The 26,111-nt window shown below is 46.5% G+C and overlaps 1 protein-coding gene across 3 annotated transcripts in view; it reads right to left on the bottom strand.

Moving 5' to 3' along the window:
• The window catches only part of CCSER1 (coiled-coil serine rich protein 1), an 857,015-nt gene that overhangs the window by 450,370 nt on the left and 380,534 nt on the right, over positions 1-26,111 (bottom strand). For all 3 annotated transcript variants that reach the window (XM_084855629.1, XM_084855630.1, XM_084855631.1), the window contains exon 5: positions 23,763-23,883. In XM_084855629.1, coding sequence (XP_084711755.1) covers positions 23,763-23,883 — 121 coding nt within the window. The remainder of the gene's footprint in view (positions 1-23,762; positions 23,884-26,111) is intronic.

The following is a 26,111-nucleotide window of genomic DNA, read 5'->3' as shown; positions in this document are numbered from 1 at the left end:
ATAAAATCTCCATTATATACTATAAACTAATCAGATGTAAGATGCTATTACACTAGGACATCAACACATATTGAAGTTCCTGTACCAGCCTAATGTCATTTTCTTGTTTGTCTCCCCATTAAGTTGTACTATATTTTCTGTTCCTGTTAAAATAATTTGACACATTTCAGCAAAAACAATCTCACTAACAATCTTCTGTATTCTCACAGTTAAGGAAACTCTGTAATACCCAACAAATTAATCACCTTATTATTTTTGACATCAAATTTCCTTCAAAGAAATGCCATGTCTTCTGACTAAAAAGTAAACCTCTGCACAACTTACAGGAAAAAAGATGCAGGAACTTACTGAATCCTAGTTTATAAGATGTACACTGCAGATTTAGCCTTAACTCTACAATCTGTCTTTTTCTCCAGTTCCAGCTTCCTCATAAGCCCTATTCAGGTGTTATGCCTGAGTAAAGTTGAGGAATGCATGCACACCAACCCTGCCCTCAACATCCCTGACCTCCAGGCACTGAGTGAGGAAGACTGCAGGGGGTTTCTATTTGCATTCCCTTGACTGTGAACAGAACCCTTTGAGTAGTTGGGAACCCTGATAAAGCTAGCCTCCCGGTCGAGTGGAGGCTTCTACTTGGATTCAAGCAAATGTGAGTAGAAGTCCCCGTAGATCACCCCACTCAACATGGAGAGGTTAGGGACATGGGGGTGGGGTTGGCATGCATCACACTGTGCCTCTTACATGTGTTCCTGTAGCCTATTCTGGCATAAAGTCTGAACAGGGCTATAGATTATCCATTGTCTGTCCTATAGCTCGGTGTCACCTGGTTGTCCTGGCACAAGTAGCTCTCCCACATGCCACAGCTGTAGATACTATGAATGTGTTGAATCTCCTTGTTTTTCCAGTTCTGGTCCATAGCCCTGGCTACACCATGCCCTGTGAATCTGATCATAGTTCAGACCCAGTCAATCCCACTCTGTCAAAGCCTGGCCCAGATGCCATTTTTCAAGCAGATGCTGAATGAAAGAAGTACAGTCAAATACATAGAGACCTAGAAATATCTGCAAAATGTCCCACCTTTGACTTATTGACTTGGATCCAAAGAGCTCCCTGCATATGCAGAAGGAAATTTCACTCACATGTGGAGGGCTGGCCAATTTACACTGATTCTCTCCCCCAAGTTAAAGCTCCCCATGCTGCATCCCATGCCATTCAGGAAGTCCTCGACCTGAGGAATGGCATGGGGTGGGGAGGGGAGCTGTAGCAGTCAGGGCCAGGACAACCATATTGTTTGAATGGGAATTTAATCACAGTTCCTTCAGTCAAAGTTCTTAGAAGCCTGCGGTGGGGGGGAGGCCTCAGTTTTCCATCTGAAACATTGGTATTCAATCTACTTTACAAGGTTGTTATGACAGTAAAAATAATAAAACATATTGCAAATTTTAAAAAAGGTTATACCAATAAGAAACAGTAGGAGCATCAGTACTAGAAGTTTCCATCCGGATACTTAAGAATGGTGGAATATTGTGGTATTCTACACTGTGCTATTCAGTCATTATTGTCATACTACCCTAAGGGTTGTCTATGCCAGAAATGAACAAAGCTGTATATACTCCCTTAACCCAAATATGTGCTCAGTAATAACTTATGCAAATTGGGCACATTGAGAAGTATGTTAATTTCCATACTTTATCCTGATTCTGAGATTTTTCAAAAGAAAACTAAGTTTTGCAAGCATTGGGGTCAGAAAACAAGGGTTAATGGTTTTGGTGACCTTTAGCCCTTGAGTATTAGAAGTTCCACTTAGTCTCACTCTGGTTTCCAAGTGTTCTTCAGAAATTGCCTGTATGGTTTGTTTGTTTGTTTGTTTGTTACATTTCTGTACCACCCAATTGCTGAAGCTCTCTGGGGAGTTTAGAAGTTTTACCTGCAGCAATGAGAGTGAATTACTTGTTTTATCAAAAATGAAAGCACAGATTGTCATGAAGCCATGTGTTGAACCATGGATACATACCTGGGTTAGCCATAGTCCTGGGCATAAAGAAGGAGAGTGAATTTGATTTTGTGCACAAAGGTCTCCAAAGTGGTGTCTCCCACATTACTACTTTATGCTGTCTATTGCACTTTGTCATGTGCAGTAGTTAAACAGCAGGTATAAAATTGTCTTAGCACTCTCTTGATTTGTTGCTTGCCATGTCAAGGGGAGGTCAAGTACATGCTGAGTATTAATACAAGACTTTTAGGATGTGGCAGGTAAATTTGCAGTCAGCCATACATCTGGCAGTGGACAAAACAACAACACATGCAAAATCAGAAGGCCTTAAAATGCTCTAAGAATTTTGGGCAGAGGGCTAGATTAGATATAGACAAAGTCAGTTCCCCACAGAAGAAAATATGCAACTTGAGTAAATCAGTGGGCTATTTTTATTGTGCCATCAAGGTAACCTTGGCTCTGCACACAGTTGTGTTTGAACAGCAATTTAGCGTTATTCTGGTTGGCAATATGTTTTATGAGAGCGTTAACAGCTGCCACACAGCATAATAAAAAGCATCACCAGTTCATTACAATAACAAATCTGATAAGACATTCCCCTGCTCAGTAAAGCAACTCTTTTGACATATCTTCCCAGATAATGCACAGAGAACTTAATTATCTAGTTCTACCCAGCTCACCTTGCAACCCAGGACCTATCAATCTTGCTCTCTACTTGTGTTTACAGTTTTGCCTCACACTTTGAAGACCTAATAGAACCAATTTAGATTACAAAAATTAAGTGAGGATGCCATATCTCCTGGGTGGCAGGGGTGGGGGGAGTGGGAGAAAGTTTTCAAAACTACAATTTGCAGCTAAGTACATAGGAGCAAACCTCATAGTTTTAGAAACATGGGAGCAGAAATATACTAGGTGGCCCAAAAGTAGGTATACAGTTGTTTAGAATGTTGATGGGAGGGGGAGAGAATGTGTGAGTAGAAGATGTGTGGGTGGAGTCAGAATGACAGTTGGGAAGAGTGAGTGACAGGGAGTGACAGTTAAATCAGTTAAGTGTAGAGAGTGAGGGGAGTGAGGCTCTTGAGTAGGTATACAGTTGTTTAGTTGTTTAGTTATTTTTTTAACTGATATTGTGAATGATGGCAGCAAACTTGAGTCAAGAACAAACAAAGTGGATTCTAAAGCAGTACTGGAAGACTGAAAATGCCAAGCGGGTGCGCACAGCGTGGCAAGAAGCATCTGACACTCCTCCACCAACACGTCTGACAATTTATCATCTTAGAGATACATTTGAAGCAACAGGTGCAGTGGCTAATGCATTGAAATCTGGATATCCTAGGATGTCTATGACAGAAGAAAATGAGATGAGAGTCACTCTGTCATTTGTGAACTGTCCGAAAAAGTCCACATGACATGCGTCTCAGCAGCTATCCATACCTAGAACGTCCTTGCAATGCTTAATGCGTAAATTGAAATTGAAGCCATACCTTCCAAGACTGTTACACGGTCTTCTGGAGGACAACCCAGACCATCGGTTGCAATTCTGTGAGATGATGTGTAACTAAATCACTAACGAACCAGACCTTGATAAGATCATCTGGTCAGATGAGGCTTCTTTCAAGTTGTCAGGCCACATGAACAGGAATAACTGTGTATATTGGGCAGATGAAAATGCTCATTTGACTATCACATCTCAACTGAACCAGCCAGGCACCACAGTGTAGGGTGCACTGTCCAGCAAAGGTGTTGTACAACCAGTTGTCTTTGATACGACAGTGGATAGTAATAATTCCCTAAACACATTACGCGACGTGGTAGTGCCACAACTCAGAACCAGGGCTAACTTCGTCGAACTGCTCTTCCAAGATGGGGCACCTCCTCATTATGCTTTTGCAGTAAGGGACTATCTTGACAACACCTTCCCACAGCATTGGTCGGACGACGAGGCAAGATTGAAGGGCTGCCACGTTCACTCAACTTAACACCAATGGACTTCTTTTGGGGGGGGGCATAGTAAAGAATAAGGTTTGTGAGAGGAATCCCCGGACAGTGGACAAATTAATAGAGTTCATATCAGAAGCATTTATGGACATTGATGTGGACCAGTATTTGTGTTGTACTGTGTGTCACAGTGTTCTGGACAGGTTCGAGGAATGTTGCAACGTTGATGGAATACATTTCGAGCACTTAGGAGATTAAACATTGTTAAACAAATGTAAATGTAATAAACAATGTAATAAAATGCAAAAAAACTATACTGTATACCTACTTTTGGGCCACTCTGTATATTACAAAATGGCAGCCCCACATAAAGTTCCTCCACTCCTCCTCTATAACTTACCCCATGTCCTAACATCGATATGGTTTAGGTTTCCCCACCAGCAGCAGCCAATAATGTAGAACAGGGGTCAAGGAATGTTCACCAACGCTGATGGCAGGGTACCAAGTTGAACTAGATGCTATGACATTTTTGAGAGCAGCCTGATGGTCTTTGTAACATGTAACACAGGCGTGAGCAACTTGTGGCCCTCCAATTTTTTGGCTTACAACTCCCATCATCCTTCACCACTGGCTATGTGGACTAGGGCTGATGGGACGTATAGCCCAAAACATCTGGAGGGCCACATTACCCACCCTTGACCTTAGTATGCCACAATGGCCATTAGGGCCCTCTGCAATTATCTCCCAAATTGGGTATCTCCAGAATTGACAGGGACCTTACTAGCCTGGCTTCCTGTCAGTCACAAACTGGTCAACTCTGTGGGTTGGATCTAGGGATGTACGAATTGTAGGGATGTACGAAAGTGACTTACCTTTCATGGATTATGTTGATGGTGGGAGGGGAGGCGCTCCGTCCCTCCCCCCGGAATCCTGGCCGGCTGGCTGTGCTCCGCAGGGATTCTGCGGGGCCGCCGGCCGGCTCCGCCAGCAGCCGGACATCCGGCCGCTGGCTAGCAGGGACGCAAATGGCGGCGGCCATAGCCGCCGCCATTTGCGTCCCTGTAGTCAGCCGTGATAGGCTACGTAAATATTTACATAGCCTATCACGTCTGACTTAAAAAAAAAAAAACACGCGCGTACGCAAATGGCGGCGGATACGGCCGCCGCCATTTGCATTCCTTATTTTGGCTCATCTTAGTCTACGTAAATATTTATGTAGACTAAGATGGCGAAAATAAGGGGAACGCAAATAGCATAGATGCTACGCTATTTGCGTTCCCCTTATTTTTGCCGTCTTAGTCCACGTAAATATTTACGTGGACTAAGACGGGCCAAAATAAAGAACTCAAATGGCGGCGGCCATAGCTGCCACCATTTGCGTATGCGCGTGTGTGTTTTTTTTAAAGTCAGACATGATAGGCTACATAAAGATTTACGTAGCCTATCACTTTTTTTTTTTAACCTAGCCGTGATAGGCTACGTAAAGATTTACGTAGCCTATCACGTTTTGTCAGGGTGGACACTGAGCCCATAGAATCCCAGAGTAGTTCTGATTCTGAGGAAGAGCAGTCGCTCCTGGGAGAGGAGCGCGCTCCTCTTTCCCAGGGCTAACACCTGACGGAGATTCCTCCCACCAGCATTCCTAGCTTAGATACCAGTCCAGGGAGCGACAGAGCGTGGGAAGCAGACTTGATGGACGCGCGACGCCAACGCAGAGAGCGGCGCCAAATGGAGGGCACAGAAAGGAGGCGTAGTGCCCGGTTGGCGCGCAAACAACGGCTGCGCCCAGAGGATCCAAGGGAAAAGGGGAGGGACTCTCCCTAGTCCTTAAGTTCAAGGTCTGCCAGTATTTCCCTTTCAAACGGGGACCAACTGTTCCACCTTAGGGCATAGGTACTCTGCTGCTCATATCTAGTTGCTAACGGTAGAGCTGTTAAGTTGTAAAAGAGGAATACAGCTTTGAAAGGAATCCATTTGTCTGTGTCTGGACTTGGCTACTGGATTAGACTGAGAGAGGCCTCCAAGGAGCCCTTGACACATTTTTTTTTTAAACTAGCCATCATAGGCTACGTAAATCTTTATGTTGCCTTAGGGATGTCAGAGAATTTCGCCACGAATGTCAGGGAGGCCGAATGCCAGCGCATTCGGCCCCCTGAAATCGGTGGTGAAACGGTCTGCCCCCCCGTCCCCCCCCAGGACGGGACTTACCTTGGGCGGATCTTCCTGGAGGCGGCGGCTCCGGTGGCGGGGCAGCGGTGGGGCGGCGGCGGTCTTCCAACCGGCTGCCGCCACCACCATTTCCAGTAAAAACAAACAAACAAACAAACAAAAATACGTGATAGGCTATGTAAAGATTTACGTAGCCTATCATGGCTGACTGCAGGAATGTAAACGGCGGTGGCTACGGCCGCCGCCATTTGCGTCCCTGCTAGCTAGCGGCCGGATGTCCGGCCGCTGGTGGAGCTGGCCAGCAGCTCCGCAGAATCCCTGCAGAGCAGAGCCGGCCGGCCAGAATTTCGGGGGGGAAGGGACGGAGCGCCTCCCCCCCCGGCCAGAATTTCGGGGGGAGGGACGGAGCGCCTCCCCCCCACCATGAATGTCACCCTTCGAAAAGGTAAGTGACTTTCATACATCCCTACGTAGCCTATCACGTCTTTTTTTTTTTTTTTACATGGGACATGGCGGCGGCCGTAGCCGGTAGGAAGACTGGCTGCCACAGCCGCCGCCGCTGAACCGCCGCCGCTGAACCGCCGCCGCTGAACCACCGCCAGAGCTGTCACCAGAGCCGCCGCCACCCGGAAGATCCGCCCCAGGTAAGTCTCGTCCCGGTGGGATCCGCGGGGGGGGCAGGGGGGGCAGGCCGTTCTGCCACAGATATCAGGGGGCTAAATGCGCTGGCATTCGGCCTCCCCGAGATCCGTGACGGAATTCTCTGACATCCCTAACGAATTGTGTACCTTCCGTGCCGCTTCACTTCCGCAGTTTGTGGCCAGTGCTCCGTACCATTGTTCGCAAGCCCCCGGAATTCTCCTCTCTTTTTCCGCTCCGAAAATTACGACAATAAATCCGTACCGACAGCCATAATTCTGCATAACTTCCGTAAGAAAGGCTATTTTTCGTAGATATTTACGTATTCTTCCCCTGCCCTGATACGTGCAGTAAATTTTAGGGATGGCGGAGAATTTCTGAGAATTTCTCCACAAACCCCGAAATTGGCGGTGAAATTCTCCGCCCCCCGCCCCCCCGGGATGCGACTTACCTCCTGCGAATGTCCCACTCGGCGGCGGGTCCCGGCGGCAGTTTGGCGGCGGTTTGGCAGGGGCGGCAGCCGGTCTTCCGACTGGCTGCCGCCACCGCCATTACAAAATAAAGTAAAAAAAAAAAAAAGTGATAGGCTACGTAACAATTAACGTAGCCTATCACAGCTAGATTTCCAAAGTCAGCCGTGATAGGCTACGTTAATCGTTACGTAGCCTATCACGGGTGACTTTAAAAAAAAAAATGGGCGCCGCCATTTGGGTTCCTTATTTTGGCCTGGGTAGTCTACGTAAAGATTTTATTTGCTGTTTGCGTTGCCCTTATTTTCGCCGTAGTCTACGTAAATCTTTACATAGACTACCCAGGCCCAAATAACGAACACAAATGGCGGCGCCCATGGGCGCCGCCATTTGCATACGCGCTTTTTTTTTTTTTTCAAAGTCACTCATGATAGGCTACGTAACGATTAACATAGCCTATCACGGCTGACTTTGGAAATCTAGCCGTGATAGGCTACGTTAATCGTTACGTAGCCTATCACAGGTGTGTGGGGTTTTTTTACACTTTTGTATTTCACGGCCGGGGAGACGGGGCGCTTCTCCCTGGCCTGAATTTCGGCTGGGCGAGGCGGGGTGCCTCCCCCCCGGCCTGAATTTCGGCCAGGCGAGGCAGGGCGCCTCCTCCCCGGCCTGAACTTTGGGGGGGAGAACCGAAGCGCCTCCCCCCCCACGAGTTGGTGACTGCTTCAGAAAGAACTTTCCATTATACTGTCTCTTTTTCTTCATCAGTTTCATAACAAAAGTATGATCTAGTGGTTAGAGTCCAGCCCAAAGTCACCCAATGAGATAACTAACAGGAGGTTTGCTAATGAGCTGGATGTGGAAATTAGGGATGGGGGAGAATTTCTCCCCGAAACTTCAGGGGGCCGAATGCCAACGCATTTGGCCCCCCGAAATCGGTGGTGAAATTCTCCGCCACTCCCCCGCCACCCCCCGGGATGGGACTTACCTTTCACAAATGTCCCTCCCGGCGGCAGGTCCCGGCGGCGGTTCGTCAGGTCTTCGTCAGGGGCGGGGGCGGCAGCCGCCATTAAAAGGAAAGTTAAAAAAAAAAAAAACACCCCCGTGATAGGCTACGTAACGATTAACGTGGCCTATCACGGCTAGATTTGCAAAGTCAGCCGTGATAGGCTACGTTAATCGTCACGTAGCCTATCACGGGTGACTTTGAAAAAAAAAAAAGCGCGTACGCAAATGGCGGCCCCCATAGGGATTTACGTAGACTACGGCGAAAATAAGGGCAACGCTATTTGCGGGGCGCTTCTACCCGGCCTGACTTTCGCCAGCGTGGGATGGGGCGCCTCCCGCCCGGCCTGAATTTCGGCCGGGAGAGGTGGGAAGCCTTCCCCCCCTCGCGTGAACTTCGGGGGGAGAAGCGAAGCGCCTCCCCCCCACAGCGAAAAAAGCGGCGGGACAACGTAAGTCCCTTTCGTACATCCCTAGTGGAAATACAAAGCTGAGCTGGGGGCAAGTGAGGTGCTGACATGTGTAGGAGTAAGTTGCATTGAACTCAGTAAGATTTACTTCTGAGTAGACATGCCTTGGATTGCACTGTTAACCAGATATTAATATATGCACTGATCTCAACACAGCAAGCTGAATTTTAGTAGAAAAAAATTGCCATTTCTCATATTAAAATCTTTGGCAACCTATGCAAATCAAGCTGGGTTTTGTATAAATAATAGGTGCATTAAGAATGTGAAATTCATAATTATGTGTCTTTTCAAATGACAGAAGGTCATACATCAACAGAAATCTATTATTGTAAATCTAACAGTGAAAAAGCTTCTCATTCTAACGTACTATGACCTTCAAGCTTCTAACAGACTAGCAGACATTCCCGCCCGTTAAACCATTTATACGTATATTAAGTGGGTTCCATTGGAAGATGTTCACATTTTACTGAACTCTTATGCCTTAACAAGGCAATGTACTAAGCATGAGCTCTGGAATGTCTACAATTCAGCTATTGTTGGAAGAATGCTAATGCAGAACAAATAACCCTGCATTGCTTGTAACCTTCTTTCTGTGTAATACTTGAATCACAACAGCCTCTCAGGACCATGACAGCAAAGGTAGTGTTTGCACTTGCCTATTGTTACTCTGCAGGGTGCTAAGATACTCCATCTCAGAAAAGCACAACAGCAACGGAAACATTTCCATCACCTTCTGTAAGGTTGCCGAAGCCAGTCCAAAAATATTTGCCTTGATGGGCCGGTCTGTCCAACCAAATGAAGCTCATGAAATGGAAAGCCTACAGAATTACATTTTCAGTTTTGTGCATAGTTGAAATGGGTTATTATTCAATAATAATAGTAATTCAAGTCTATGCCCCAACCACTGAGGCCGAAGAAGCTGAGGTTGATCGGTTCTATGAAGACCTACAACACCTTCTAGAACTAACACCAAAAAAAGATGTCCTTCTCATAGGGATGGCGGAGAATTTCTCCCCGAAACATGGGGGGCCGAGCACCAACGTGTTCGGCCCCCCGAACAAGTTTCGGGGAGAAATTCTCCGCACCCCCCCCCCCGCACCCCACACCTCCCCCAGGACAGGACTTACCTTTGCCGAATGTCTCTCCCGGCAGCGGGTCCGGCCGGCGGTTCGGCAGGTGTTCGTCCGGGGTGGGAGCGGCAGCCGGTCTTTCGACCAGCTGCCGCCGCCGCCATTCCAATCAAAGAAAAAAAAACGCCCCCGTGATAGGCTACGTTACGATTAACGTAGCCTATCACGGCTAGATTTGCAAAGTCAGCCGTGATAGGCTACGTAAATCGTCACGTAGCCTATCACGGGTGACTTTAAAAAAAAAAAAAGCGCGTACGGATAATGGCGGTCCCCATAGGGAGCCACCATTCGCGTTCCTTATTTGGTCGCTGTAGTCTACGTAAATCTTTACGTAGACTACGGCGAAAATAAGGGCAACGCTATTTGTGTTGCCCTTATTTTCGCCGTAGTCTACGTAAAGATTTACGTAGACTACAGCGACCAAATAAGGAACGCGAATGGCGGCTCCCTATGGGAGCCGCCATTTGCGTAAGCGCTTTTTTTTTTTTTTTTAAAGTCACCCGTGATAGGCTACGTGACGATTAACGTAGCCTATCACAGCTGACTTTGCAGATCTAGCCGTGATAGGCTACGTTAATCGTCACGTAGCCTATCACGGGGGCGTTTTTTTTTTAAAAAAAAAACTTTTGAGTTCGCGGCCGGGCGAGGCGAGGCGCCTCCTCCCCGGCCTGAATTTCGGCCGGGCGAGGCAGGAAGCCTCCCCCCCGGCCTGAATTTCGGCCGGGCGAGGCGGGAAGCCTCCCCCCCTGGCCTGAACTTCGCGGGGGGAGCAGCGAAGCACCTCCCCCCCACTGCGAACAAGCTTCGAGGACAGGTAAGTGACTTTCGTCCACCCCTACCTTCTCATCATAGGGGATTGGAATGCTAAATAAGGAAGTCAAGAAATCACCGGGATAACAGGCAAGCATGGCCTTGGTGTACAAAATGAAGCAGGACAAAGGCTAATAGAGTTTTCCAAGAGAACACGCTGATGATAGCAAACACTCTTTTTCCAACAGCACAAGAGGCGACTACATATGGACATCACCAAATGGTCAATATCGAAATCAGATGGATTATGTACTTTGCAGCCAAAGATGGAGAAGCTCTATACAGTCAGTAAAAACAAGACCTGGAGCTGAATGTGGCTCAGATCATGAGCTGCTTCTTGCAAAATTTCGGCTTAAAAAATTGAAGAACGTAGAGAAAACCACTAAACCATTCAGGTATGACCTAAATCATATCCCTTATGAATATACAGCGGAGGTGATGAATAGATTTAAGGGATTAGACCTGATAGACAGAGTGCCTGAGGAACTATGGACGGAGGTCCGTAACATTGTTCAGGATGCAGCAACTAAAACCATCCCAAGGAAAAAGAAATGCAAGAAAGCAAAGTGGCTGTCTGATGAGGCTTTACAGGTAGCTGAGGAAAGAAGGGATGCAAAAAGCAAGGGAGAAAGGGGAAGATATATCCAACTGAATGCAGATTGCACTCTATTCCAGAGAATAGAATGCAATCTATTCTATTCCAGAGAATAGCAAGGAGAGACAAGAAGGCCTTCTTAAATGAACAATGCAAAGAAATCGAAGAAAACAATACAATGGGAAAGACTAGAGATCTTTTCAAGAAAATCAGAGATATCAAGGGAACATTTTGTGCAAAGATGGGCATGATAAAGGACAAAGAAGGCAGGGACCTAATAGAAGCAGATGAGATTAAGAAGAGGTGGAAAGAATACACAGAAGAACTATACAGGAAAGATCTGAATGTCCCTGATAGCCATGATAGTGCGGTCACTGAACTTGAGCCGGACATCCTAGAGAGTGAAGTCAAGTGGGCCTTAAGAAGCATTACTAACAACAAAGCTAGCGGAGATGACAGTATTCTAGCTGAGCTATTTAAAATCCTAAAAGATGATGTTGTTAAAGTGCTGCACTCAACATGCCAGCAAATTTGGAACACTCAACAGTGGCCACAAGACTGGAAAAGGTCAGTTTACATTCCAATCCCAAAGAAGGGCAATGCCAAAGAGTGTTCAAACTACCGTACAATTGCGCTCATTTCACAAGCCAGCAAGGTTATGCTCAAAATCCTACAAGCTAGGCTTCAGCAGTATGTGAACCGAGAACTACTGGAAGTACAAGCTGGGTTCCGAGAGGCAGAGGAACTAGAGATCAAATCGCCAACATTCGCTGGATCATGGAGAAAGCAAGAGAATTCCAGAAAAATGTCTATTTCTGCTTCATTGACTACGCTAAAGCCTTGGATTGTGTGGATCACAACAAACTGTGGCAAATCCTTAAAGAGCTGGGAGTACCAGACCACCTTACCTGTCTCCTGACAAACCTGTACGAGGGACAAGAAGCAACAGTAAGAACCGGACATGGAACAACCGATTGGTTCAAAATTGGGAAAGGAGTACGACAAGGCTGCATATTGTCACCCTGCTTATTTAATTTATATGCAGAGTACATCATGAGAAATGCCGGGTTGGATGAATCACAGGTCAGAACTAAGATTGCCTGGAGAATTAGCAACAACCTCAGATATGCAGACGATACCACCCTAATGGCAGAAAGCGAAGAGGATCTAAGGAGCCCCTTGTTGAGGGTGAAAGAGGAGAGTGCAAAAGCTGGTTTGAAACTCAACATTAAAAAAATGAAGATCATGGCATCTGGCCCCATCACTTCCTGGCATATAGAAGGGGCAGAAATGGAAGCAGTGACAGATTTTATTTTCTTGGGCTCCAAGATCACCACAGACGGTGACTGTAGCCATGAAATTAAAAGACGCTTGCTCCTTGGGAGGAAAGCTATGGCAAACCTAGACAGCATAGTAAGAAGCAGAGACATCACCATGCCAACAAAGGTCCGCATAATCAAAGCTATGGTTTTCCCAGTAGTAACGTATAACTGTGAGAGCTGGACTATAAGGAAGGCTGAGCGCCGAAGAACTGATGCTTTCGAACTGTGGTGCTGGAGAAGACTCTTACGAGTCCCCTGGACTGCAAGGAGGTCAAATCAGTCAATCCTAAAAAAAACCAACCGTGACTGCTCATTGGAAGGACAGATACTGAAGCTGAAGCTCCAATATTTTGGCCACCAAATGCGAAGAGAAAACTTGCTGGAAAAGACCCTGATGCTGTGAAGGATTGAAGGCAAAAGGAGAAGGGGATGGCAGAGGAGATGGCTAGATAGCATCACCAATGCAATGAGTCTTGAGCACACTCCGGGAGAGAGCGGAGGACAGGAAGGCTATGGTTCATGGGGTCATGAAGAGTTGGACATGCCTTAACGACTGAACAACAACAACAATTATTCAATGAAACTACCATGATTGGCTGTTATGCTCATTCTTCTTGTGTGCTATGATAAAGAAATTATACAGTTTCCACTATGGCAGGAGTAGAAAACACGTCTTCTGGACTGCATGCATCCCTTGCTGCCCCTAGTGAGCCCCCATCGCCGAGTTGGTCAAATCCGTGGTGGCAGCAGCAAAAGCAATGCTAATTTGCTACATCATTAGTAGTAGTAGTAGTATAATTTTGCAGCAAATCGCTAAGGAAGCCTAAAACAGCCAAATCTTGCGTGTTTTCAAGTGAAATGTGGCCACTTTAGGCTTCTGTAGTGGTTTGCTGATGAAAATTGGTGGCAAACTGTTTTTTTTTTTTCTCCCAGTCATCCTGCAGAGTGAATAAGGCCCCCAGACCCGCACCCTCAAAGTTGCCCACTGCTGTACTATGGCCATGTCAGAATGTTTTAAGGTACCATCTCACATAGGGATGGCAGAGAATTCCGCCACGGATTCCAGTGAGGCCAGATTCTTTAGAATCCAGCCCCCCGGAATCCGTGGCGGAACGGCCTCCTGCCCCCCCGCCCCCTCTGCGAAATCCCCCCGGGACGAAACTTACCTGGGGAGGATGCGGCGGATGTGTCGGATGCGGCAGCAGCTCTGGTGGTGGCTCCAGTGGCGGCAGCTCTGGCGGCAGCTCCAGCGGCGGAGGCTCCGGCGGCTGGTCTCCTCGCTGGCTGCGACCAGGCTGCTGCGGCTGCCATTGCCCTCCCTGCAGCTGTGATAGGCTACGTAAGTATTTACGTAGGCTAGAACAGCAAAAAAAAAAAAGGAATGCAAATAGGACCCACTACACTATTTGCGTTCCCCTTTTTTTCGCCGTAATAGCCTATGTAAATATTTACATAGGCTAGAACGGTGAAAAATAGGAAACACAAATGGTGGCCACCGTAGCCACCGCCATTTGCGTACGCTGGTTTTTCTTGGGGGGCATTAGCCATGATAGGCTACGTAAAAACTTACGTAGCCTATCACAGCAGCCTGGCTGGACGCAAATGGCGGCCGCTACAGCGGCCGCCATTTGTGTCCGCACCAGCCCGTCCGTGGCTGGAAATCCGGCTGCGGACGGGCCTGGCCGGCTGCTCCGCAGAGCTGCCGCGGAGAGGAGCCAGCCGGGCAGGATTCCGGGGGGGAGGACCGGATCGCCTCCCCCCCCGTCAAGGATTCCGGGGGGAGGGACGGAGCGCCTTCCCCCCACCGCGAATCAATCCACAAAAAGGTTAGTTTCATACATCCCTAATCTCACAGGACTTGTCACTGGTAGAAGCAGGATTTGCCACCTGAAGAGAGTAGGGATGGATGGGTGCCCCCCATTAGGCTTTTCTGGGCACCCACCCAGCCCTTGCCCCCACTCAAACATCCCTGGACCAGCACTTGAGCTCCCTGCCGCTTGTTGAGCCTCCCACACTCACCCAGGACTCGTCAGGGAGTGCCATGATCACCAATTTGTGGGGAAAATGGCACTCATGATATGCACACATCTAGTTGTACACAAAATTGTGCCATGAATAGCCCATATCTATGCAACATTACAGATGTAAATGGGCCATTGCATACAACTAGATGTGTGCAAATTGCGAGTGCCATTTTTTTCACAAAATGGTGATTGCGGCGCTCGACAATCAGTCCTGGGTGACTGTGGGCAATTCAGTGAGTGGCGGGGGGGGGTCAAGCACAGGTCTGGGGCTCGGCAGACATGGCTTAGGGGTGAAGGCAGCGGGGTTTGCTGGACTCCCAGATGGAATGGGGCACCTTTCCTAGAAGAGAGTAAGCCACATATTAGGTCTGATGTCCTCATGAAGTTAGGGCTGATCTCACTGATGTCACCTAGACAAATCTGATTGCTTACATGGCAACTTATTGTTGTCTGGAGGTTAGGGCAATAACCATTTTTTTTTCCATGTCTGGTGAGTTCATCAGACAGCAGTAAAACAAAATGCAGCAACACAAAAATGAGGAAAATTCATATAATAAATAAATGAGGCTGCAGTCCTATGCACACTTAACTGATAGTAAGAGCCATTGAACTCCATGGGACATATTTCTGAGGAGACACGCATAGGATTGTGCTGCAAATCTGGCAGCCCAGTTAAATCTTCCTCCGCTGAACCACAACAGCTTCATAAATAGAAAGATCTTTAGGAGCTTTCTAAAAACTGCCAGTCATCTTAGATAATAATTTTAATTTTGCAAGTCCTTTTTAACCTCCGCCCTGTCTGCCCTTGCATCCTGTACGCTTGGTCACTGTTTTTCATATTTTACAGAATGAACACAGAGGCTGAAAGTGAGTGACTCACCAAAAGCCGCACTGTGATGCTGTGGGAGTGCCAAGACATTATGTCAGGTCCACCAGATTCAAAAGTCCAAGTTGCTATTGAATTGGCTATATTGGTTCTCTTTTGTGATCGTGATTGCGATTGTTCTACGTGCTATTGATTTTGGCAAAGAGAGACCATAGCTCAGTGGTCGACTGCCTGCTTTGCTTGCAGAAGCTCCCAGCTTCACTCCCTGGCATTTCCATTTAAAAGTTATCAGGGAGCAGGTGATTGATTGATTGATTGATTGATTGATTGCATTTTTACCCCACCTTTTTTCCTCTTGCAAGGAACCCAAGGCAGCTTACATTATCCTCCTCCTCTCCATTTTACCCTCACAACAACAACCCTGTGAGGTGGGTTGGGCTGAGAGTCTGTGACTGGCCCAAAGTCACCCAGTGAGCTTCCATGGCCGAGTGGGGACTAGAACCCGGATCTCCCAGCTCCTAGTCCAACACTATCACCACTACACCACACTGGCTCTGATGGCAAAGAGCTCTGCCTGAGATCCCCACAGTTGCTCCCAGCCAAAGTAAACAATATTGGGCTAGAAGCAGGGATGCTGGAGAAATTCGAGACGGACTAAAATTAGCTTGGATTTCTAAGAATCCGACCTGAGGATTCTGCTGCGGAGCGACTCCCTCAGGCTGTGTAGAGTAAGCAGACTTTCAGGTAGGGATGTACGAAACGACTTACCTGTTTCGTTTTGTGACATCCACGGTGGGGGGAGGCACTCCATCCCTCCCCCCGAAATCCTCGCTGGCCAGCTCCGCTCCACAGCGACTCTGCAGAGCCGCTGGCCAGGGCCGCCTGCAGCGACATCCGGCCGCTGCTGGGCTGCGCAGAAATAGGCTATGTAAATAGCCTATCACAGCCTCCGCATGGATGCAAATGGCATCCCTGTGTTCGCCGTGATGGGCTACGTAAGTATTTATGTAGCCTATCACAGGAAAAATCGTGAAGCGAATGGCAGACACAGACGCGGCCGCCATTCGCAAAGCAGAGTGAACGGCACCAGGTAGGTGCTCCATTTCATGAACCTTTCACGGGGTGGTGGGGCAGGGGAGCTTCGTTCTGCCACGGATTTCGGGGAAGGCATTCGGCCTCACTGAGATCTGTGGCGGAATTCTCCGCCATCCCTACTTTCAGGTGGCTTTTTTTTTTTTTTTTTACTTTCCTGAAATGTATGCATATTTATTCATAGGAAAATATGCAAGTTTCTGCTGAAGAAAAGTGGAATGGAATAGGGGACAATACGCTAAATGTTACGTACTGAGGTAAATTAAGTAAATTGTTGCAAAACCTCTTACATAATTATTTGCGTATTTTTCTGCATGATGAAAAAAAATCGCATCCATCTGTGAGCGGACGATGGAACAAAAGGCACCTGACAATCTGCGAAACACAGACGGGGTGAATTTTACACAGTCGCACATCCTTAGCTAGAATAGGGGTTGGTAACGTAGTGCCAGTGGGCACTCCTACACCCACCAGGACCTCATAAAGTGCCCACCAGACCCCTTGCAACCCCTTCCACTCACTTCCAGTTTCTTTTCTTCCTTGGCGCTGGGCTCACGTGGCCTACAGAAAGCTCGCTCAGGTCACTCCATCTTCTACTGTTTCTTTCTCTCTTCCTCCATCTTCGTTTTGCTAGCTACTGTATGTCTCCTTCTGGCTAACAGAGAAAATTGGCTGCTGCCCTTCCCACTTTGCTGCCCTTTCCATCATCTCCTCCTCCTCAGCGCTGCACTCATGGGGTGTGCAGGCAGTGGCAGCAGTGGGGGTGGGAAAGCTCACTCAGGTTGCATCTCCTTCTCCTCCTCTGAACAAGCTTCCCCCTGCTACTGTTGAGGCCTGCAGGCCACATGATCATGGCTGAACTCAAGGAAGAAGAGAAGCTGGAGGGGTCAGCAAAGTGGGAATTGGACCAATCAGAGAGAGCTTTACTGCCACCGCCATGGCTGGAAAGCGACTGGAAGAAGTGCAGCACATACTGTCGGATGGCCCAAAAGAAGCTGTGCTGTGTGTAAATACTGCTGTCAGGTGACCCTGATCGGGTGAGTGATAAATCTGCATTATAACTATGTGTTATAATTGTGAATAAAGGGTTAATCAGCTTTCAAGTTGAGTGTTGCTCCTTCTTTAGGTGTGTAGTTCTGTTGGTTTTTTGTTTGTTTTTACTAATTTTATTGTACAGTTGTTGATTGTTGTTAGCCACCTTGCAGCTTTTTAAAGCATGTGGTGGGATATACTGAAAAACGAAACACACTTCTTTGTTATTAAATAGCGTTATTAGAACTTGTTCCTATACCACTGGTTGATATGCTTGCAACACTTTGTAAGCAAAGCAGTGTGTGTGTGTGCGTGCGCGCACGTGCGCATACTAAATTCTGTTTCTTTAATGGAGCCCCCCGCCCCTACAAATACACCTACACATTTTTAAAGATGTTGTGAGTAAACTTTTCTGTGCCACGTTACTGACCATCTCCACTGCCGTTAATTTTGTGGTGGTGTTCATGACTCTTCCTCAAAATTCTGAATGTGCCCACGAGGCCAGAAACATTGCCTACCACTGGGCAAAATGGGGGGGGGGGAATATGGTATAAGGCAGCTACTTATGTTCCTAACCCTATCAAGGGAGCCAGTCAAGTAAACCTCTTTGGGGAGGCGGTTCCAGAGATCAAGGGCTACTAGTGAGAAGTGCCCAGATCTTACAGGTCAAATGAACCTCTCTGAAAAAGAAGGCACATCCAGGAAGGGCCCCTCCAAAGAACCAAGAGTGCATATTGGTGGAAGTAGTCCCCACAGGCTATTTAAGAGTTTAAAAATTGACACTGTGGCTCGGAATTGAGTCTGGAAACATAATGGCAACAGCTTACTCAAAATAGATGGTGTTGGAGAGTAGAGAGGAAAAAAAGTATTGTGTCGACCAGTTATCAGTAGGGTTATATCCTGTTACACGGCATGACATTGTATTATTGTTGTTTACTGCTAGCATCGAGCAGAAAAACATAACCTAACTGAGATCTTCACCTCCTTACTTCTTCAGAGGCCCGGGATTTTCCCTCACAAGCCAACGTGAGCTTTCATCCAGCACCCTGTGATTAGCCACATTTACAATGCAACCCTATATATGTCTACTCAGAAGTAAGACCCATTGAATAGAGCCTGCTCCCACGTAAATGGGTATGGGGTTGCAGCCTTAGGCCACAATCCTATGAATATTTAGGCTGACTGGGGAATCTAAACACGCATAGGATTGCACCCTTAGAAGAGAAACACAAACTAGCTTCCCTTCTGCTATTCTCCACTGGAAGATATCTCTCCCGTCATGATGCCGTCTAAACACGTCTCCAGCTTTTATTTTATTTTTATGAATTTACAAAATATAGCCCTTCCTACTAATCTAAAGGAAAGTTCACAATAACTTTTAGCATCTGTGTCCCTTCAAGAGAGGCTTGCTGAAGCGTCACTATAGCAACACCAGAGAGGCCTGGCATGTTCACCCCAAATGTCAGTTTGCTTTTAAAAATTGCTTTATTTCTATGAATTTAAACAACAAATCAACTCTGCACAAATGTCACATGGCAGATAGTGTGGGTGTGCAAAAATAGAATCTAGACCTGAAGTGCTGCAGCTCCCTAATTTCTTAGCTTTGTAACTTCTCTTCCTCTAACCCACTTGCAAATGCTGTGGGCGGGGGGATCCTATGAAATGAAATGGGCAGGTGGGGGGAAATAAGTGTGGTGGAGAATCAGGAAGCATGAAATAGGATGTTTTTCATTGACAAGGTACTTGATCCATTCCAAACTTAGTCTCAAAAGGCAGCAGAAAGCAGCAAGACATCCACCGCTGTTTTCTGAGCCTTTGCAAAATTCAGCAGGATGTTAGGGAGAGAGTCATCTCCCATCTCTTTGTTAGGCTCTGGGAAAGGGTATGGGCTTTCTCCAGGTTAAAAAAACAAAAAACAAAAACTGCTCACCAGGAGGAATTGAATGCATGGATCCCTGGCGAAAACGCGTTGGTGTTCGTGGTATAAAATCCAAATGGTGCCTCCCAATAGTGATTAAGGGCACAATCCTACATTGGCTGGGGAATGCTGAGAGTTATAGGGCTTTTTTGATCTAAATGTGCATAGGGTATTGCACTCCAAAATATTAAACTAAATAAATTGACACCACCTTTTAATGGCACCTCAAAATCTGCTACCTAAGGAGGTTGTCCCATTCTTCCAATTAATTGATTAATTAACTAATTTTGCAAGATTTCTATGCCACATTTCAACCATTATTGTTCTCAAGGTGATTCACAATAATAACATCAGAACCATAAGTGGATCATATGGCCCTTCACAGTTATAGATCCAGAATACCTGGTAATATTGATGGTATCACGTTGCTATTGGCTCTGCTTCCTGAAAGGTGAGAGGAGCAAAGGAGGCCACTGGGGGTTGCAGCGTCCCCACTGCATCAGGCATTCCACCTAGGGTTGGCGGAGAATTTCTCCCCGAAACTTTGGGGGGCCGAGCGCCAACATGTTCGGCCCCCCGAACAAGTTTCGGGGAGAAATTCTCCGCACCCCCCCACCCCCCGCACCCCCCCCGGGACGGGACGTACCTTTGGCGAATGTCCCTCCCGGCGGCGGGTCCGGCCGGCGGTTCGGCGGGTCTTCGTCCGGGGCGGGAGCGGCAGCCGGTCTTTCGACCGGCTGCCGCCGCCGCCATTCCAATAAAAGAAAAAAAAAAACACCCCCGTGATAGGCTACGTGACGATTTACGTAGCCTATCACGGCTGACTTTGCAAATCTAGCCGTGATAGGCTACGTTAATCGTCACGTAGCCTATCACGGGGGCGTTTTTTTTTTTTCTTTTCTTGGAATGGCGGCGGCGGCAGCCGGTCGAAAGACCAGCTGCCGCTCCCACCCCGGACGAAGACCCGCCGAACCGCCGGCCGGACCCGCCGCCGGGAGGGACATTCGCCAAAGGTAAGTCCCGTCCCGGGAGGGGTGCAGGGGGCGGGGGGGGCGGAGAATTTCTCCCCGAAACTTGTTCGGGGGGCCGAACACGTTGGCGCTCGGCCCCCCGAAGTTTTGGGGAGAAATTCTCCACCATCCCTAAAATACAGAGGCTTCACAACAAGATGCAAACCACTGGTAACACTCAAGAACAGACAGGTCAGCAAACGATTAGCCTTTGCCAGCCAACACCTAAAAAAGCCTGCCCAGTTCTGGAATAAGATTCTTTGGCCTGATGAAACCAAGATTAACTTGTACCAGAATGATGGGAAGAGAAAAGTATGGAGAAGGAAAGGAACAGCTCATGATCCAAAGCATGCCACATCATATGTCAAACATGGTGGAGGCAGTGTTATGGCATGGGCATGTATGGCTGCCAATGGAACCGGATCACTGGTGTTTCTTGATGACCTGACTGCTGATCAAAGGAGCAGGATGAATTCTGAAGTGTATAGGGCTATACATTTTGCTCAGATTCAGCCAAATGCTGCCAAACTGATAGGATGCCGCTTCATACTGCAGATGGGTAATGACCCAGAACATACAGCAAAAGCTACCCCAGAGTTTCTCAAGGCAAAGAAGTGGGATGTTCTTCAGTGGCCAAGTCAGTCACCTGATCTCACCCCAATAGAGCATGCTTTTCACTTACTGAAGACAAGACTGAAGGCAGAAAGACCCACAAACAAGCAGCAGCTGAAGGCAGCTGCAGTAAAGGCCTGGCAAAGCATCTCAAGGGAGGAAACTCAGCATTTGGTCATGTCCATGGGTTCCAGACTTCGTAGGGATGGGGGAGAATTTCTCCTCGAAACTTCGGGGGGCCGAGCACCAACGCATTCGGCCCCCCGAAATTGGTGGTGAAATTCTCCGCCCCCCCGCCCCCCCCCCAAGATGGGACTTACCTTTCACGAATGTCCCTCCCGGCGGCGGGTCCCGGCAGCGGTTTGTCGGGTCTTCGTCAGGGGCGGGGGCGGCAGCCGGTCTCTCGACCGGGTGCCACCGCCGCCATTACAAGGAAAGTTAAAAAAAAAAACACCCCCGTGATAGGCTACGTAACGATTAACGTGGCCTATCGTGGCTAGATTTGCAAAGTCAGCCGTGATAGGCTACGTTAATCGTCACGTAGCCTATCACAGGGGTGGGTTTGTTTGTTTTTCGCAGCCGGATAGACGGGGCGCTTCTACCCGGCCTGACTTTCGCCGGCGAGGGATGGGGCGCCTCCCACCCGGCCTGAATTTCGGCCGGGCGAGGCAGGAAGCCTCCCCCCCCTCGCATGAACTTTGGGGGGAGAAGCGAAGCGCCTCCCCCCCACCACAAAAAAAGCTGCGGGACAAGGTAAGTCCCTTTCGTACATCCCTAATTCCACCTTGATATGATCTGTAAGCAGATCATTTCAATGGCTATCTTAGAACTCTCAGAGGCAACGAGTGTTGAGAAACTGGCTGGGAAGTGATATATAACTTTTTCTCTCCAGTCTTCCTGCTGCTGTTGCTTCCTCCCAGATCCACAGAAGGCCCATCCTTCCCCAAGAGGTGCATGCATTTTTTTAATGCATTTTTCCAAATGTACGTATGCTGTCGAACACATTTTGTTGGTCCGTGAATCACATTGCAAGCTCAGAAATGTATGGACTTCGACTGCAGATTGCATTTGAGTCCAGTGTTTGGTCTGGGAGGTACGAATTGGGTAAATCCTGACCAAAAATTAACTGGAACAAATTTCTCATATATCTCTATTCATGATTGGCAGTAGGTTCTGTACAAGCAGAAGGAAGTGTTTCACCCAGGGCTTATATCTTTGTAGAATGCATGAAATAGGTGGCTTTTTAAAAAAGCCAGCTAACAGGTAACTATTTTATTATGAATCGTTGAACTGCACAAATTCATGGAGGACAGGTCTATCAGTGGCTATTAGACACAGTAACCCAAATAGAAACTCCATTAAGGACAGTAGACAAATGGTAGACAGATGCTAGACAAAAAACCAGCCACCACATTATGAGCTTCTGCCAAGGTTCTGTCTGGCCACTGAAAGAGACATAATGCTAGGCTAGGTGGCCATTTAGTCCGACCCAGCCTGGTTGCTCTTACATTCAACATGATCAGCTTTTCTAGATGAGACTTTTATTGTGTTCTTGACATTCCTCACTCACAGTAGTTTGTGGGTGCTTTAGATGATGTTGTAATCCTCCAGGGCTTCTCCCGTGCTTTCCAAGCATTTTTGTGGAGGCAGGGGGCCTTGACTGAGGAAAATCCAGCATTTGGGGGAGTGGCAGAATGAAATCCTAGTGTAGTTGTCCAATTTCACTATAGCATAGTGCCACCTAGAGGTTATGTAGAGGAACATAAGGACCCCTTCCCCCGAAAAAAACAAAACGATTGTGTACAGATCTAGTCTCAATCCCACAAAGAGTCCAGAAGTAGAAGCATCAGTAAAGTGGTTTGTTAAAAGCTTTGCCTAGAAAAGCCCTCAGGGACCTAAATTCATGGGTGTGTGTGGAATCACTTGGAGGTAAGCAGGACAGAGAAATGTCTTTGTTTCTCAGCACAAGCAAGTTGATCCTACTTGATCTTCATTCAAAGAAAAACTACTTATTTCCAAACGTGGGCAAAAGGCAAAAATGACGCATTTGCACATTACAAACCACAGCTACTATTCAGGCAGAAGCCAAGGCAGGATGATTTCATGCTCTTCCTAAAAGAGGACATTGTTTGTACTCCTTGGTGTGCCAAGAGGGTTCTATATATCGCCAATATCAGCCTCCTTGTGTTGAGAAGATGACTTTGTCTTCCCAAACCAAGGCTGAATCTACACATAGCAGTTTTACCATAACCTGCCCAATTCACACATGCATAGCTACTCATATTTCCTATACAAAAGGCCACATCACAAGAAAAGCCAACACTCATTTGTCCTCTGCTCAATGACCACCATAATATGTGGAGGCGATAACATGACTATTTTAGCCTTAAGTTCCTAAACATATTGCCAAATAATACTTCAGGTCATTACAACATACAAACTTTGGATATGCCCATTCCATCTTAAACTACAAAAGAGTCCATATTAACTTAGGGTGGGTACAGATGACCATTTACCAAGAAGCCATTTACTACAGTGAGTCTGTAAGCATTCATTAAGCAGGTTGTCTGAATCATCCTGCCAAGTGGTAAGGATAATTTCACCTTACATCAGACGCAGAAACCTTCAGCATATAGATCATGAATGACAGAACATACTTTCATTGTTTAAAGTTTCATTGCTGGACATCGATTGTATTATTACTCACTGTTTGGTCACTTCAGGCATTTTTGGCTGTTCGTTCTTCTTCCCTTCAACAGCTGGTTCAATGGGAGTAAGCAGCACAGCAGCACAAGAGACTATAGATTGGTGGGAATCTTCCCGGCAAACTGCAAAATAACAATAGTTTGGTTACCACTGGTGTACTCAAGTCTTGTTTCTTCCAAACATGATTTTAACAATTGCATCTCACATAGCCACCAAAGAACTTACAAGCAGCATTGTGCCATCACAGCAACACTCTGAAGTACGTTAGTTTGAAAGAGTCACCAGAGACTTGCATAACTAGGTGGGGAAAGAAACAAGTAACTTCTGTACAATTTTGGGTCACTTCCCACATTAGTTTACATGACTAGCATCCTTAAAATATATGTAGCAGCACTCAGAAATTTGATTCTCTGCTAGCCACTTGACATGGTACAGTTCACCAATGGATTCATCACACAGGGCTCTTTCTGTATGTTTTACCTGCGAACAAGTAGGTGAATGGGTGGGAAGATGAAGAATTAATCTATCCTACCTCCCTTGGGATTCCTAATATCCTCAAATAATCTCTTTTATCTCTTCTGTAGTACTTGCATGTACTCTGCTTTGATAATTGATTTCAAAGAATCCCCATATGCAATTTTTAAAATTATAAACTGGGGTCGGCAAACTTTTCATGGGGAAGGACGGGATTGCATTCCCGCGAGGGAAACTGGGCCTTAGCAAAAAGTGAATGGGCACCTCTTTTTTTCCTCTCTCTGTCTCATTCATTCATTCATTTTTTACTTCCATTATTCTCTCTGTGTGTGTCTCTCCCACACATATACACAGACACATCCATTCATACACAGAGACACTATTCACACAGGTAGGCTCTGAGGGAAGAGAAGAGACAGGATTTGTGATAGTGCTGATAAATTCATTCTGACACAGGCCTGATTTTAGGTGTAGTTTGGGCCCAGCTTATAATGACTTGGGGAAGTGGGTGGTTAATTTTGCCATTAAAAGCCAAATTTCCCAGTTCTGAGCTTCAGTCCCATCACTAATCTTATTCTTCATCTGTGGGATTTGAGGATGCCAAATTTGTTGCTATTTGTTTTCTTACCATCAATTACCATTTGATTGATTTCTATCTTCAATGGCCATATCACCAATTCTTGTGGCTGCATCTGGTGTTTACGTGACACGAGACCCTCCCTCAATGTAGAGGGTTAGCCGCAAGAATCTATATCAATTCATCATATTAAAAGATAACCTTCTTCTAAAATAATTGAGCATAGACTTTGAAACCAAAAAGGCTCCCCCTCCCTCCAGGAGATTATTTCAAATGTCATTCTTCTAAAAAAACAACCTTCTCCAACCTCCAGATATTTTGGACTTCAACTAGGCAATGGTCACAAATCCTGGGAGTTGTAGTCCAAAACACCAGCTTGGGGAAGGCTGTTTTAATGGCTAATGTTTGCAGGTATTCTTGTAAAGTAACATTCTTCAAGGTCATTTTATTTAAGCATTATATGAATTTATAAGCAATCCTTGTATTCATAGGATCTGGGTCTAAGTGTGTGTGTGTTGTTATTGTTTTGTTGTTGTTGTTGTTGTTGTTGTTGTCTTGCCATGGCAGTTTACAGCATAGAAACAATACAAACATACTACAGATGACAGACTGTACTACAGTCAGGTTTTGTCCATTTTTGTTTTGATCTATGAAATTTATGCCCCAATTTTCATTCTTTTCCCATAAGTGCAAAACTTCTAGTAACTCTCAGATAATGAACCATCACCAAAGTGAAAACAAACAAACAAAATGTATCAAGAGCAGGAAGCACAAAAATGTAAATTTCCCCTAAGTTTAAGATGTTAACTTGTGCGTGAAGAGGTTAGCATTACAAACATTACTGAATGTAAAACATCCAGGAATTATTGCTACCTGACAGCTGTTGGGTGACTCTGAAAGGAGATGGAAGACTCCATCCAGTTCCCAGTGGTCAGGTATCTAACATAATAAAAAAAAAAATCACGGCCTACACTAATTAGCAACCCTGCTGGGATAATTTAATCATAGCTTACTTATCATGTACTTAACTATAACATTTGCCCCCTGAGTCACTTCCCCCAGGACAAAACTGGTATTAGAGCAACATTTACAAGTTGTGCTATTTGTTATACATTATTTCCCTTCCCATACACAGGAGGCTTTGACCTGCATGTTCTAGTCATCACCTTCCTCTAGCACTAGGTTCAGTCACAAATAATTCTTAGCCACCCTCTTTTTTACTCTCAGTGTAACTCAAACTCTTGGCCCCATGGTTTATGTAGCAAGTACAGCAGCAAACACACTATTACATCAACATTT

This window comes from Heloderma suspectum, chromosome 5 (assembly GCF_057233095.1).
Source record: "Heloderma suspectum isolate Gila_16-S chromosome 5, 16-S_ref, whole genome shotgun sequence".
Taxonomy (NCBI): Eukaryota; Metazoa; Chordata; class Lepidosauria; order Squamata; family Helodermatidae; genus Heloderma; species Heloderma suspectum.
Note: the sequence above shows the minus strand (reverse complement) of the source record. Positions and strands in the feature narration are given on the sequence as shown.